At 48.2% G+C, this 16,559-nt stretch overlaps 1 protein-coding gene across 4 annotated transcripts in view; it reads left to right on the top strand.

The window, feature by feature from the left end:
• nectin1b (nectin cell adhesion molecule 1b) overlaps positions 1 to 16,559 on the top strand; it is a 134,929-nt gene that overhangs the window by 62,299 nt on the left and 56,071 nt on the right. For all 4 annotated transcript variants that reach the window (XM_053872178.1, XM_053872177.1, XM_053872180.1 and 1 more), the window contains 2 exons: positions 105 to 222; positions 4,551 to 4,702. In XM_053872178.1, the coding sequence (XP_053728153.1) occupies positions 105 to 222; positions 4,551 to 4,702 (270 nt within the window). The remainder of the gene's footprint in view (positions 1 to 104; positions 223 to 4,550; positions 4,703 to 16,559) is intronic.

The following is a 16,559-nucleotide window of genomic DNA, read 5'->3' as shown; positions in this document are numbered from 1 at the left end:
GCTGTATGTTAGCTAGCTCGGATGTGTGAGAACAGACTCGCTATTAGCTGGGTGAGTCACAGAACAGGCTCTGTGCATAAAGTGACTCTGACTCATCTCTGCAGATGAACCGGAAGTGAAGATCGAGGGCTTCGATGGAAACTGGTACCTGAACCGCCAGAACGTCCAGCTGACCTGCCGAGCCGACGCCAACCCGCCTGTGACCATCTACCAGTGGAAACTGTAAGTCCTGATCCCCGTGATGTGGAGTCAAAATCTCTGTGAGTCCCAATCTGCCTTCCAAGTCAAAGGTGTTGAGTCCTCCAGCGGCAGCACTGTGTTGCTCATGTTGCTAGCGAGTCCTGGGGTGACTCAAAGGAGAGCTAATCTCCTTACAGTAGTGAGTCAGAGTTGGCATCCTTAGAAGCTGCCCTGGTTCAAGTCTCTAGCAGATGACTGGGCGATGAGAACCATGACCTCAGACTCAGAGGTCAGAGGAGGAACTTCTTTAATTCTGACTCTTAATTCTCATTGCACTGTGATACAGAGTCATACAGAGAGTGAGTCAGACATGTGGTTACTGAGTCTCACACAAATGAGTGACAGTGAAAAGAATGACACATGAATCTCGGTGGCAGGAAGTGGATTTGACTCACAACATGAACTGTGTTCTCGACTGTCGTGAGAGCCTGTGTGACCTGTTGAGGAGTGACACCGTGGATGTTGGTGCATCACAGTTCTTCTCGCGCTTCATGTCTGGTGCCCCTGGTGTCACTGCAGTAGAACACAACTGTGTTGCAAATGGACACAGTTTCATGGTGTGTGTTAGCGCGGCTGCATCTGTTAGCATCAGTGAGCTGTGCCGCAGGCGACTCGAGGTGTCCATGAGCTTCGTTCGAAATGCTCCTCGTGTGTGCCAGACAGGCGATCACTAACACTTCAGAGGTCATGTTTTTGTCAGGGGGACCAGATGACTTTGTTCTTTGATTTGTAGTTGAGCTTTAAACGTAGTGTCTGCAGTAATTACAGTTATTTCTATGTGCTTCATGATAGCTTGAATGTGCGTTACATTACTAGTTTCTGTAATTCACCGTTACACCATCGTAGTGTCTTCACATTGGTTCACGCCCAGGTTGCTCAACAGATGTGTCGCGAGGATCAGAGCCAGGCCTGAGGGAGGTCGCACACGCACACACACACACACACACACAAGCCTCACTGTGAATGCAAAGTTTCCTGTCTGTCATTGAAGTTTTAGCAAAGAAAGCTTGGTCAGAGAGCCGAACTTGTCCAGGGGCACAGAGGGCAGCGCTTTGTAGCCAGCGCACACTTGAAGCTGGATGGGGAGACGGGGATTAGGCTGGAATACCGCAGGGCTGACATCAGCGCTGGTTTGACTTTGTTGCAAAACACACAAGCAGGAAGCAACAGCGCTCCATGGCCCGAGCCCTCCAGGGGATCCACGCACCACTGTGGGATTAGGCCTAGAGTGGCTCCATGAAAGATGGGAATGTGATGTCAGGCTGTAATTGTTGCTGCAAGACAGAACTGGAGCGGGGACTCCAGGTTTTCCTTGGATCCTTTCCAAGAAGGAATAAACAACAGGAGAAGCTCATGACCTTCTGGATGCAGAGCACATCCTTATGGGAGGACCCTGACTCTGCACGCCGGAACCATACGACCGCCGTACCATGAGTGGAGAGTCGGCTCTTCTCCAGGTGGAGGAGAAGCTCAGTCACCTCCTGCATGGCTGAGGTCCTGGGAGGAGGCCCCAGGGCAGACCCCCGACAGGTTCATGAGTTGATGTCCTTCAGTAAGCCTGGAACACTGAGATGTTCCCCCAGAAGAGCTGGAGGATTTCATGACGGATGTGTGCTTGCCTGATTTTGTTGTCTTCATATTTGTGAGTCCATCCGGAGCGTGGTTGCTAAACGAAGGGCACGTTAACGTGTGGTTAGCGCTGTAATTGCTGGGCGCCGGGGGGTTAAGAAAGAGTCAGTGGACTTGAGTGGTTTAATGGAGCGTCCCTCCCTCATTGTATCCACTCTACAGGCCGCTGTTCGCCTTAAATGAGCCGTGGGGACCCGCTCGCCTGCCCCCCTCTTTTGTCATGCATACATCCAGCTTAACACACACCACAACAAGATAGGGAAGTTTTGTGGAAGGAGAGACTTTAGATATGGCGGGATGGAGGGAGGCAGAGAGACGTGATTGGGGAAGACGAGGGCGGCGAGCTGACAGATCGGAGGGGACGGCCATCGCCGTGCTGAAAATGAGATGCCAAATGTGTTGTGAAGGCTCCCCTGGGCTCCAGCGTGGAGGTCAGCACAAGGCTGTGACGGAGCGATCCGGAATGAGCCGGCAGGATTGCGTCACACCACACACAAACAAGAGAAGTGTTGCCAGTGGGCCCTGCCTGGTTTTAACATTCAGTCTCACGCTCAGCATGAGCTTCCACAAGTCTGTCTCTGCTGGTGCGCAAGTCTCACACTTGACCAGGTCCGGCTCCTTAGCTCACCTCTTTTGGGCCAACCCAGCTGCTCCCTTCACCCTTGCTAACTGGGCCAGTTGATGTGTTTTGTGACTGCGTAGCTACTTAGTTGCTACTTAGCTATGAGGCTAGGTCAGCTATTATGATCTCAGTAATAACAGTCCTCTGGATGTTGTTTGCTTCTCAAGCTTTTTGGATGTTTAGATCAGTTGTTTTGTTCCACCAGATTTCCTTTTTCATGTTACTATACTTATGCGTGTTTCATTCCCCTGCAATTTTGCAGATAGTGATTATCGCATTTTGTTTTCTTCATCTCGATTCCGCTTTATATTTTCTCACGTTCATTTTTCTCTATTCAATTTTTCCACGTTGGTCATCAACGTGGAAAAATTGAATAGAGAATTTTTCCTCTGGCTCTGGTGGTGCCGTCGCTGGATGGAGCACCACATATGCAAATCAGTGCGGTTTTATGTGGCGGAGGCGTCGCCGGATTATGAATGCAGTCATTAAACATTAACTGTAAATACTCCACGGGCTCCTGTACTGATGGATTCTTCATTAAAACATCTCTGCGCTGAGGAATCACACCGTCAGCTCTCGCCTCGGAGAATCGCGCCGATGCTCCTCGTCGTGAATTAAAGTGCCACCTCTGCAATTAAATGTCGGGCTCTTAACTTGGGAGGAAATATGCTTCTCCGCATTGGATATTAAAGCTGCCGCCGTCCTGGATTTGGTCTGGGGACAGCAGCAGAGGGTCCCATCTGATGACTTTAAAATCTCATTGGCGTCAGGAGTGCTGCAGGAGCAGGAAGTGACCAGCAGGGACACATTTAGACATGGTTCTGTCCAGGTCCATTTTACCTGTGAGCCTGTTTTTGGTTTCATTGGGACGGTTGAACTGAACGCATGACTTCACTGTCTGAACATTTGACTCACTCAGAACTGGAGCGGGGTTAATGTCATCGGTGACCCACTTTCTCGGCTTGTATATGAGTTAATACATAAATAAGGTGTATTAATACTGAAGTCAGAAACAGGAAATGCAGGTGATTTAGGTGGTGACACGTTCAAGTCAGTCAAGTGTTACCTCCTGAAGAATCTTCTACCTCTGACGGATGAAAGTGTGCACTGCTCCTTCAAATGTTGTTGGAGATGTCGCTGCTAGCTAGCCTGCTGGTTCAATATCTGGTGGGAATGTTTCACGTCTTCAGCTTTATGTGATCCGTCAGAATAATGTGCTGGTCTGCTGTGGGAGCCTGTGAAGTGGCCCTCGGTCTGGTTCGAATCCTCACTTGGTAAAACCTTCTTCTTTGAAAGGGAACTTTCCAGAGCAGCTGACGGCGCTGCCGAGCGTTAGCAGCTAATTGTCATGCGACATGCTAGCGCTGCTCCGCCTGCAGGCATCATAAAAAAGGGTCCTGCTAATTGAAAGGCGGCTTGACGGTCCGTGACCCCCGACTGCGTTGACCTGATGAGGAGGGGGCAGAGAGCCAAGCATGAAGACGAACACCTCGGGCGAGCGAACCGCTTCTCCCTGCCGGTTTTCAGCGCTCAACGGCTCCCATGAGTGCTGCTGTGGTCGATGAAAGGAAAACCCTGGTCCCGACCCTCACGGTGCCCCACCCTTCCCTGTCCGACTCCACATGCCAGCGGTCCTACCTGTGCAGACCTGCCGGGCTCCCCGTCCTTGTGGGGACCTGATGGATGATGGTTGAGGTGCTCTGTCAGGTATTCCTGGTATTTGTCTCCGCTGACACGCAACGATAAGATTGACTGCCGCCGTGACAACAAGACCCGGCAAGGACTTTCACCAGCCCTTGCAGCACCCAAAAAATGACCCATGCCAGAGCTGTGTCACCATATACATTGTAACACCTTTGTAGCGCTAAACTGGGGCCAACCGTGACCCTCGTTCAGATCGGTGGGCCTCAGGTTCTGATCCGGTTTGTGTCTCTTTAAATTGTATTTAAAATGGAAGTAATTACAGAACCGTTGGGTGTGAGGTGTCTGTAGTGTAACATGTCTGGCGGTGTTTCCACTAGCCCAGAATCAGGTGTGAACACGTCTCCTCTCTCCTCAGGCTGAACGGCTCCATCCCCAGCAACGTGGAGATCAAGAACAACACTCTGTTCTTCAAGGGGCCCGTGACCTACGATCTGGCCGGCAGTTACGAGTGCCGCGCCACCAACGGCATCGGGACCCGCACTGGCATCGTCGATGTCAATATCACAGGTAGGCCGCCCGCCGGAGAGATTTGGGGGTCCGTCCGTATGGCTGGCATGGCTTTGCTTCTGTGCTGCTCAGGAGGCTTTCACAAGCACGTGTTCCGATCCCGGTGTTGCTGCTACACTTCACTACACCTTCACCTTCTTTAAAGCTTTGAGAGTTAAAGCGTAACACAGTTATCTTCACAGTCGAGAGTGTGGAAGCTAACATTAGCAATGCTAATAAGTCTATCATTCTGACAAATTAAAAACAACCAGGGAATAAACAAGTAATGATTAAACTTCAACTAGGAAAACTCCAGTAACACCTGCTGTGGAAAAAAGTAAACAAAACTGGTGACATAAAAATATAAGATAAGGCAACGAGACTAAATACAGTACATGTTTTGATGAGAAGAATCTCAAGGTCAACATGTTGTGGAGGGAAGAAACTTGTGTCACAGAAAAGTGGTGCATCAGATGGAAACATAGAAAATGAAATCAGTAGGGATTCAGAAGGAATAAGGTAGAAAAATGTACTGTCATGTGGATGGTAAATGGCATTTCTGTGGGAGTTTAAGGTGTTCGACACACACACGCACACACACACCACGAGGAGAGGGATGGACTTGTGAAAGCGCCCTGAGTGCCTGTCAGATCCCGTCAGACCTCCTTCAGGTCAGTTTAACACCGAGTCTGGCTGCAGAGAGCAGGTGATGGTCGCAGGTCCCTGGTGGGTTTGTGCTTCTCTCTCTGTCCCTCCTCTGCAGGACAGAGGGTTTAAAAACACCCTTGGTTGTTATTGTTATTGTTGTGTGTCGGCGCTACACATCTCCCTCTCTGACCTCGGCCGCTCACGTGTGGGCGCCATCTGACGCAGCTCAATGACAAGGGTCTGGAAATAGCATGAAAGAAACAAGGGGCGATCGATGCCTTCTCTCTGCTGAGAGTCAGACCTGCACAAGACTGAGACAGCGCCCCCACACTGCAGCTGGAACAGGGCCGAAACTGTTGCACATCACACTTCTATCATTCTCACAGGGTTTGAAGACAGTGTCGCTCCACCCAGCTGTGCAGTGGTGGCGCTGCTGGCCGGAGGGGAGGCCAAACCTTTGCTCCCCAGTTCAGTGCAGCGAGTCCAAGCATCATTGACTTGATGTTATATATATTTTTTTTTTAAATCAAATGTTATTTTTCATCTACTTATTATGGGTCTTCAAACAAGGTCTAAGTTATTATTTCTATTTTTTCACATTTCCAGATGCATTTGATAGATCTATATTTTCACTATATTCCTTTAAAAAAAATTTAATCATGACAATTTTTCTTTATATAAAGGCCTGAAAAACGTAAACATTGACTTTATTATTATTATTATTATTATTATTATGTGATTACGTATTTATTACCAAATACTGTTCTCTTCAACTGTCATAAAAACACATCTAATTTCCTTCAAAAGTAACTTGTCAGTCCAGTCAGTCTTTGATATCGCTCACTTCACCTGACACATAGGCTTGTATTGAAAGCATCACAAGGAGCGTTTGGTTTATTCACCTCACTTAAACTTGCCCGTGAGCTATTACTGCGATGCACTGAAACACGTCCCAATAATCATTTCTTTGAGGAATATCGCCAACAAGCAACGATCACTGCTGTTGTGAGTCCGAACGCTGCATTAAGCGTGTGCAGTTGTGATGCTGAAGCATCCAGCAGGTGGCACGGACCGCTGGAAACAGCGGGTCGAACTCACTCGCTGCCAGAAGCAGAGCTGTGTGCAGCTGCTTCTGTTGACACATTTTGTTAATGTGATGGCTGGAACTTTAGTTAGCACGAGCCATGTTTGTTAACAAAAACTGGAATTAATGGAGAAAATCGATATATCGCCCGACCTTTTTATATCCATGTTATTTTGCATGTGCGTTTTCTCATAATTCGGCAGATGTGACTCATGCATCTTAATCTGTGTGATTCACAGAGAGACTCCCTCTCTCCTGCATGTGCTGGCTCTGCCCCGTGGCCTCCTCCCACAGCCGCTTCCATCTGAGCTCTTGTGACTTGGGCCTCAGCGTCGTCCATAATGAGCGGCTAACTCGGAGCAGAGAGTTGTGCCGTGGAACTGGATGTGTGTCTGTTTCTCTCTGAGTTTTCGGGGGAGCGGGGGAGTTGTGACTCGCATTGCTGTGCATGTTGAGTCATGTTGTGTCTCGGGCGGGAACTGAAGCGAACAGCTGTGTCTGACATTCCTCTCTCGCTCTCCCTCGCTCTCCTCGCTGAGGTGAAAGCCGCTCTGAAGTGATGATGTCATGAAGGTCCCTGCAGCAGGGGGTGTGTGATAATAGGACTCCAGGATGTTTGTCAGGCGCAGGAAGTGATTTCGCCTGTCTGTTGCTTTTCTCTCGGCTGAAAATCCTTTATGGGTGGAGCCTAACCGTGGCTTTCGCCTCCATGTTGGAGGAAACGTGATACTGTGGCGCTTGAGTTGCGTTTGTCTGCAGCACCAGCGTGCAGGACTGTGAAGCCCTGGAAGTAGTTGGCAAACACCAGCAACGGAAACTATGGTTTCATTCTCACAAATGACAGAGCCGCCGCAATATGGCTGGACAACAAACCATGAATATTCCACACATTCATTACTGTGTTTATTTCAAACATGAGCAATGAATCCCCGCTACTGACTATAATATAATAATAATAATAATAATATAATAACAATGTAATATATTTTGAGAATGACACAGACAATACAATACATGTCAATACACTTTTTTATGAAACAAATGTATTATTAATGTTTTATTAAAAATGTATTCAACAATTTTAGAATAAAATAATACAGTATTTCTTAAATTAAATAACAAACCTTTTTTTTTTTTTAGTTCAACTGCCATCTCAATCAAAATCCAAATTCTTTTGAAACGCTGCTGAGAAGGTCAGATCCCAACCCAAATGACTTGAGTCCTCACTCCCATGAAAAATATATACATTTAAAAATGAAGAAACAAAGTTTGGTTCTGTGTTGGAAGGGAAGCCTTCTTGCCTCCAGTGATCCACGGATGCTCTGTAACATGACCAGAGCATCTCCGAGTCGGGGCATGGGAGTTCCTTCAGCCCTGGACATGAGTGTAGTACAGTTGGCTCCGGGGCTCACAGCTAAGTCACAGTTTATGCCAGGCTACAGGGCACATTTGTCGGAGGAGGGGGGAGGGATTCATCCGCAGACGTGCGCGTAGCACTGAGGACAGGAGGCATCGTGGACCTCACTTCTGCTGACTCAACTGGTCGAGTTACGGCGGGAGCAGTTGCTCAGCCTGTTGCCCGGGTTTAACGTCCTCGCAATCCTCCATGTGGCGCCAGACTCAGCTTCTCCAGTCAGGAGAAACACCTGGTGTCCCAGCTACCATGGTTGTTGACTCTAGAGCGCCCTGTTGTGGCAGGAGAATGTCGCTCTCTCATCTTTAGCTGCCACTGGTTTCCTTCCGCCTCCCTTGAGTTTGATGCCGACAACTTGACAGAAAAGTCATTTTGGAGACCCATCTCTTGTCACATTTTAATCTGCTTCATGTTCCATCGCAGGCTAGATTCAGAGATTCAATAAGTCTGAGGTTGTAGAGGCTACGATGATGACAACGAGACGTGGAGGAGGACGGCGGCAGATGAGGCTCATGAACCTCCCGTGTTCTAAAGGAGCAAGCCTCACCTCCAGCTCCGCTGTGATCACAGACCAGACCTTTATGTGAACCTGCTGCTTGTAGCCGAGATGCTAATGTCATTAGCTTGTCAAGCTATGATGTTGGTGAAGATCAAAGTTATTGTTTTTCAAAACTCAGTCATCGCCACCAAGTCTGGGACTCTTTGCTTCATGTGCTGCCCCCGTGACCTGTCCTCAGATAAGAAGGATTTTCTAAATCGGAAAAGTCAAAAACCCAAGAATCTAATCTCAGAGTCGCCGGGCAAATCTCCAGCTAAAGCACAGACGTCATGTCCTGAAACGGTTCTTCTCTGATCTTCTCCTGGTCGGCAAAGAAAACTCCCTCGGGACTCCGCCGAGTCGTCAGGTCGCATTAATGGACTCATTAGCGAGACTGGTGTCCAAACAAACAGCAGTGACCCTGCAGGACGCGGCGTCCATGCAGCCCGGATCAAGATCCAGGCAGAGATTTCATGCAGCCATAATCAGCTTTTCTGAAGCCCTTTCTTTCATGATGTTGGAAGCAAATCTACGCTGCTCTGTGTTCCTCTGTGTTCCTGGAACTCACATGCAGGAAGAAAAATCACATTTTTATTCACATATTTTACATAATGAATATTCTTTATTATTTACAATTTTAAACATGTTATAAAGACTTGCTTTTTCTTCAAAACATTTCTATTATTCATCTTATAGTAAACATTATTTTCATAATTTTTTCATTTTTTTCCCCCATTCATATTGACTGAAAGAAAAATTTGATATTGAATGAATGAATATTTATTCCTATCCCACATCAAACACACATTCAACAACAGTTAAAGCATATATAGCAAATTAAAACTGCCCCCTTTTTCTTCAAATTTTTTATATTTTAATGTATTTTTTTATTCTATTTTTTATTTTAATCACAGTTAGGCTCAATATTCTTACAAATCATTGAAAAAAATAAACCTCTCTGCTTCTCTGAGCATTAAACCTGATGATGAGTGGGAGCTCGACTCGATTTTCTTTCTCTCCAGAGCTTCCTCCTCCGTGTCTCTGTGGAGTGACAGATATATTTCCGCAGAAACCAAGTGAAGTGTTTGGGCTGCTGCGGTGGTTTCTGTGTTCAGCTGAGTGACGCTGCAGCTAAGCGTCTAAAGCGGACGCAGCTCGCTGCGATGTGTTCGGGAGCGTCAGGACGTCTGCTCCAGAGAATGAGGTGGATGGATGTGAACTGTGCTGCAGATGCGATGAGTAAAATATAAGCCAGGAATGGGAGTCTTAATAGATGAAGGCTTCGCGTGTCGAGGAGCGCTGCAGTAATTTGGGATGGCAAAGGGAAGTGATGGGAAGAGAAGGCGGTTATGTAAGGGTTCGCTGTGCTGTCACGTTCACTGTCCTGCGACTCCCCGCGAGCACTGATGGACACAGACAAGGAGACGGCGACTCTTTGAGAGCGCTTCACTTCTCTGTCTCAGCAGTGGAGCAAAACTTTTGAATGAGAGTCGCCACCCCACAGTCCGGGACAGCAGCGGTCATAGACGGCGGAAGAGAAGGAGACGAAGGTGTTTCATCTGCAGCTGACTCATCTCAGGGCGCTGCCGGCCAAACACGCCGTTCAAAAGTGGGATATACGATAAAAGTACAGTTATGATGTTGACACACAGACCTTTATAATGGAAAACGTGCAACACAAGCAGACATGTTTCTTTTTAACTCACAGAATCTTCCTAGAACTTCAATCTATCTATATATACATACTACATAAATATTTCACTATGGGCTGCTCCCCCTGGTGGACATATCAGTGAACAGCAATACCAACGTAAAGATCGCATTGAAGCATGTGATCATGCACGGTAACATTGTTTGAAATGGATCGGTACAATTTCGTACAGGAAGGTTGCCTGAACACTGGCTGTGGGAAGTGGAGGCTGTTTGCTTTCGCATCAAATTCAAGTACATTTTTGCGATTATTTTATCAGTAGATAATCCTCCTACAGTGGTAGCAGCACTTGTGGTGTGAGTCTTACTCTGGGGAGTGTTGAACCCAGTTTAGAGCCGCAGGGATCCTTATTGACTCATTGGAGGCACTTTGCTTCAGTTGATGCAGCTGTTGGCGTGTTGGCTGCGTCCGTCAGTGAGAATCACTTCCTGTCGAGTGTCGAGAGGTCACGAACCCCTCCAATGTCAAGCTCCACAGCCAGTCACTGGAATGACTGTAACTAGGCATGTGGACAGTACCACAGGGATGCAACTTTAAAACACAGCCTTTGACTGGACTCAGCATCTGTAGAGAGGTGACTCGTGGTCACCTGACAGCTGAAGTGGGCTGAGGGCCTCCAGCGAGGTGCTCCGTCTGGTCTCCATGGAGAACACTTGTCAGCCTTGTGGGTCCTTGTCGTCCACTGTGTGGTTCGCCACGTCATATGTGAGAATTGTATATCTCTGGCTGACACGGAGGCGAGTCCACGCAGCCATTTGTCTCCTCGGAGAGCGGCCATGTGAAGTACTCCTGTCACGCTGCCGTCCATCTCAATCTGTGCGCTTTGTCGTCGCCTCCTCCCATCCACGGGAATTATTCATCTGTCGAGCCCACGTGTGTCGTGCGTGTCGCCCTGTCATCCCGAGTCACAGGCGCCCCTGAACCAGCCGGGTGTATGGGCACCAGGAGTAGACTCTATGTGTCTTCCATCTTAGTGATTTTAATGAACGCCACGTTGTTTTTTTTTGTCATTTATATTTGTGGGGATTCGATGCTGTGTTTATATTTTATTCTTATTTTTTTGTGTTATTTATAACGTTCCTAATTTAGTTTCCTTTCATTTATTTACTCATTTAAACTGCATTTTCCAAATAATAAGCTCCATTTTCAGTTTTTGGCCCTTTTTCTCACTTTAAATTTTTCTTTTTCATGTTTCCCCAAATAATAGTTTTATTTAAGAACAAACCCTTAATTTTTTCTCTCTTCGTCTATTTTTCTCTATTATTTTAGATGCATACCAATCCGATCATGTGGCTTCATGTTTTTCAAACCTTTTTTCAATAGATAGATATAGTTTCTTAACATTTTCTTAAACTCTGTTCTGCACTCCTGTGACCCTTACATGACCACATGACCGCAACAGTGCTGCTACTTGAAAATAAATGGATGAAAAGCAAGAGAGATTGAGCCTCCTCCCTACAGGAGGCGCTGCTCTGTGCTCAGACCCTGCCGGGCTCACAACTCATTATCCAAATGAGACATTAGCATGAGCCTCCCCTGCTCTCGCTCACCACAGGCCTCTTGATCGAGCCTCGGGTAAGAAGCTCTGAGGGGGAGGACGTGCTGAGGAGTGAGGGCAGGGGAGGGGGGGCTGAGGCGAGGAGGGTCGGAGGAGTGGGATGAAAATGTCACCAAGGGAGCGCACGTGAGCGCGGCGTGGTTCTGTGTGAGCTCCTGTTCTGCCATGAGTCCTGCGTCGTCAGTGTCCTCCGCCGAAGTAGGTCAGCCCCGGGTCCAAGGGTGTCGCTGCTGGGCGAGGATGTACAGCTGAAGCCGACTCACTGGCCGCTCTTCCAAAATAGCTACAAGAGCAAGCGTTCAGAGTGGGTCAATGTGAGCCAACAAACCGAGCTGCTAACAAACGTCTGGGGCGTGTCAGGACGTCCTGACTCAGCCAGGTTCCCTGCCCGTGACAGGATTCACTATCTCAACTTTGACCCTAGAGGTGAGAGAAGTTCTTTAGCCTGAGTAAAGATGACGCCTCCTGGAGACACGAGCATCTGAAATGCTCGGCTGAATCCGAATCGCCCTGACAGGATCACCCGCGTAAAGCAGCTGATCTTCCATCCAGACCTGGATCAGAAGCCGTCTGGTGGGGTCGGTGTGCGGGGAGCTGTCTGAACCTGACACGGCTGCTGACTGCAGATAAAAGCCAGCATCTGAACACCCCTCTGATGAAGCCACAGATGTTTTGGTGCCGCGGTTATCTCCGCTGCCACAACCCGGGTCTCTCCGCTGCTGATTTTGATGTCACCTGCATCTGAGGGTCCAAAATCTTCCACAGCGGCGCAGTGACAGAGCTCCGTCCACGGTGCCGGCGCTACATTTCCGTGACTTAACAAGCGCTGGCGAAGGCAGACAGGAGCGTAATGAGGCTCACTGGATTCACCAAATGAATGTGTCTGCCTGGATCGGCCTTCCTCATTATGCCGTTGTTTATCTGCCGCTGTCATTCTTCAAGCTGCCCAACTCTCCGGCATCCTTTCCCTTCCCCTGCTGTCGCCGCGTAGGCCTCAATTGTCTTTTCATCTCCAGCTGCCGGTTCCTTGTTCCTCATTTAGACACATTACCCGACCACTCCCTCCGACACTCTTTGAAAAGCCCTCTCATTTTCCTAAACCTCTGTCATGACTCCATGTCCACTTACTCAGAGACTCAGGAATGCTTGCCTCCGTTTGTGCCTGGACTTGTTGCCAACACTCAGTGCAAGCGTGCCGGTTGGGACAAGTTGTGAAACTGTATCTTTACATCAGTCCAATGGGAAGTCAGTTGTCCGTGTGTTTGCAACTGGCTCTTCACACGGGAGATGTGCAGGAGTCATCCTGGCTACTGGGGGAGCGGAGAGAAGGAGGACCTGTCAGTGCCATAACCCTTTCCTCAGCCTCTCACCCTTAACTTAGCCATCCAAAACACATGGCTCACCTGAATCAGGTGTAGTGGACACCACCGCCGAGTCAGGATCTAGACTAATGGGACTGAACCAAACTGACTGCTGAACAAACTACTCGGTTCTTCCGGTGTTAACATTTCAACAGGTCAGATGTTATCCTCCACTCAGTTCCTCGTCCTCTCTCTGGAATGTGGGTCTGGAGCTAGTTGCCATTAGTTCCCATGGAAAAACGTGCTTTCTTCAGAATCTGTATGTTGTCAGCGAAGTCAATGAAAGCAGTATGTGGTGGTGTTGGGTACCAATGATGTACGATCGGGTTTTCAGTTGCAAGTGTCGGATCGGAACCAGTTGGGCTGGTGTGTCCAGGTGTCTTGGTCTCTGCTGTGAATTTACTCAGGAGACGGTTGGGTCATCTCAAGATGACATCATCATTAGGGGTGCACCGATCCCGATCCTGGTATTGGGTATCGCCAGTGTCTTACAGTGGGATCGGGTATCAGAGAAAAAGGGCCGTTGCAGGAAGCCAATCTTGGCATTTGGACATGGCAGCAACAGATACTCATCCTCCTTAGATCGGCGACTGCTTCATGCAACTTGTACAAAATGCTGGTACCATTCAGTAAACACTTTGTTTAAATAAACACCAAGTTTGTAATTCCACATGAAGTTATTGTTGCCTTTTACCCAAAGCATGACAAGAAGATCCATGCTTTAATACTGGTGTTGGATCAGTATTGATAATGGGACTCTAAAAGTCAGATCGGCACATTCCTAAAGTGCTTCTTCTCGCGGTCTTCGTCGGAGTTGTAGTCCAGCGAGGTAACCTCTCTGCAGCTTCCTCTTCCTCATATCAAGAGTACATTCTGCTCCTCCCACTTTTCCCTCCATCTATTTTCCTCGCCTCGGTGGCTGGCAGATTCCGCTGCCGCTGAAATGTTGGGGTGCAGTTAATCACTCCTTGATAGAGTCAAACGTCCCCTGCGCTGTGATGATTGCCGGAGAAAATAGCTTTGCGGCGGCTTTGGAATAACCCTGCTACTGTAAATCTACCTCGGAACATCCTGGCAGCGAATTCGTCTGGCCGGTGCCGCAAGGTTGTTCCGGCGTGGCTGCGAAGCCACTGTTCCCTAGACCAGCGTCAGGGTTTTGATGCATAGCTTTGTTTATTGATGTTGTTGGTGGCGCTGTTTGACAGACCCCTCGCTCCTTCTCTGCCCTCCGACCTCCTCAAAAACAAGTCGTCCCAGGTGTGTAGTGTCCTTCTCTGACAAGTCCCTGGAACGACCTTCCAGCGAACCAGGAACAAGCTTCAGTCTGCTCGATGAAAACAGTCCATCTGGCAGAAATATGTTTTTCTGGTGTGGTGCTGAAGGTATCTGGAATCCTCTCATGAGCCAACACACAGTCTTTAACCTCTAGTGCCACAAGGCGTCTGAGGACAAGTGACTCGCCAATGTGTTTGGGTCACGTTGAGTATGTCCTGGAATATTTTGTCGGGACAGACTGGCGATGTGGTTGGAATGAAAGTCCAGAGGGGCGGAATATGTTCCAGTGAGGTGGGTCCTGTGTCTCGCTCCGCTATCAATCAATCTACTGGGACTATTGGAGTTTTGAATGGAGAGAAAGAAGGTGTGTTTGCTGTAGAATCTGGCTTGTAGTCCTCTTCTAATGTTGTTATTGAGGTGCACTGCTGTCTGGTTAACTGTTCTACACTCCAGCCACACTTCATTTTTTCATTTTATTCTGGAATTTTGGGGCCAAATCTGGATTCTTGAGAAATGCGTTCAAGCTTCAACTCTTGTTCCGCGGGCCTAGCGCCAGCATTGTGGAGGTCTGTGTGCAGGGTAAAGGTCAAGTACAGGCTCTCTCTTCTCCAGCTCTAAAATTTCCACCCTTCAGTTTAGGGCTGACCTGCAGCCTTAGGGGCCACATAAGGGCCTCTGTGTTTACAAGCACTTTTCACATGCCTCCCGTGTCCAGAGGTGCGGTCACCTGAGCTACAATTACAAGGTTGGAAAGTCTCTTTTACAACCCACGCTGCTGACGCCGTGGCTGTTCACAGCTGTCCGCTGAATTCTGGGAACTCAGCGCCTGCTCAAACTCGATCTAAGGAGACTGAAGATGGCGCTGGAGGGTTCGCCCTCCTGGTTTTTGCCCATCTTTGGTTCTGTGCTCTGGTGCAGGGGTGACCTGACTCGCCTCTCCCATTCATGTGTGTAATGAATGTGAATAATCCCATTAGGTGGCCAGATTAAAACCTGAGCTGATATTTGAGCCTGCGCCTGCTGCTGCTGCAGAAAAGGGAGCTGTCTGCCCCGGGAGGAGGGCTCCTGGAGGGAGAGGGAGCTGAGGACGCAGGCTGGTGTTGGGAGGTCTGAGGGAGGATAGCTGCGATCCGAGGAGAGAAAATGAAGGTGTCCAGAATGACCTTCCACTGCATCCTCGATTCACCTCCACATGGAGGAAGGAGAACCACACGCCTTAACTTCAGGACATGAGCGGACGCTGTGTGTCGTCTGTGGCCCTGCATTCTTCTAAATAACAAAATATAACATTTACTGATAACGGAAAATGACGTGAGAACTTTCCAAAGAGACTTTATCTCAAAGAAATTCAACAAAAATACGGGTCACCCGTCACCAACACTGGAAACCAAAGTCCATGAGCAAGGCCCAGTCCTTTGCTCCATGAATGAATTCCGTTGAATAACAAAAGGAAAAGGGGATATCCAAATGGTCCAGGTGTTAAATCCCTAAAATTGTGAAAAAACAAACTAGGAGGAAAACGTGACCCGGTGCATGCATCTCACCAGACCTCAAAGGTAAAGGCAGTCTTTGGTCATTGATAGACACTCATGGTTTGTTCCATTTTTTAAGCATGTAAATGGCGATGACCTCTTCAACGGTGGAGTGGAGGACTGGATCACTATTGCTAAGCGCAAGGCTGTCCATGTTTACTGGGCACCCCACCTCCTCCCCATGTGACGTCTGCCTTTGCTTGTTGAAAGTCGCTCAAACAAAAGTGAACAAAAGTTGAATCACAGATTTTTCTTCTATTAAAAACAAAATGTCTCCATGCTCAACCGGCTGGTCAGAAACAAGTCATCACTCGTTCCCGGCCGCAAAAAAAAAAAAAAAGAGAAATCTGGTCGATGAGACGGCTCTGTTGTTGTGCCATTGATTCTCCAGAAAATAGCTCAGTAAAAGCCTTTGAAGACTGCGTCTTGCTGCTGTGGAGCCAGGCGTGAAGGTTACCACTAAAATCTGAGCACAGAATTCTCCGGACAATGAGAGGAACCTCTCCACAGTTTCACGTGTGCCAGCAAGCTTGTTCATAGAATGGATGGTTGCAGATGATGACTGTGGTTCCTCTCGAGTCAGAAAACAATTGTGAGATTGCAAACCAGATTCACCTGGTGTAGATAGCAACATGCTGTCCTTATTCTTCGGTCTTTGTTAGTACGATGCTAACAGCTAAAGCTTGATGGCGAAACCTGGATTCCAGAGGAGGTCCTCCTTCAGAGCAGATGGGTGGAGTTTGTCGCGTGAATTATT

This window comes from Synchiropus splendidus, chromosome 8, assembly GCF_027744825.2.
Source record: "Synchiropus splendidus isolate RoL2022-P1 chromosome 8, RoL_Sspl_1.0, whole genome shotgun sequence".
In the NCBI taxonomy this organism is placed as follows: domain Eukaryota; kingdom Metazoa; phylum Chordata; class Actinopteri; order Syngnathiformes; family Callionymidae; genus Synchiropus; species Synchiropus splendidus.
Note: the sequence above shows the minus strand (reverse complement) of the source record. Positions and strands in the feature narration are given on the sequence as shown.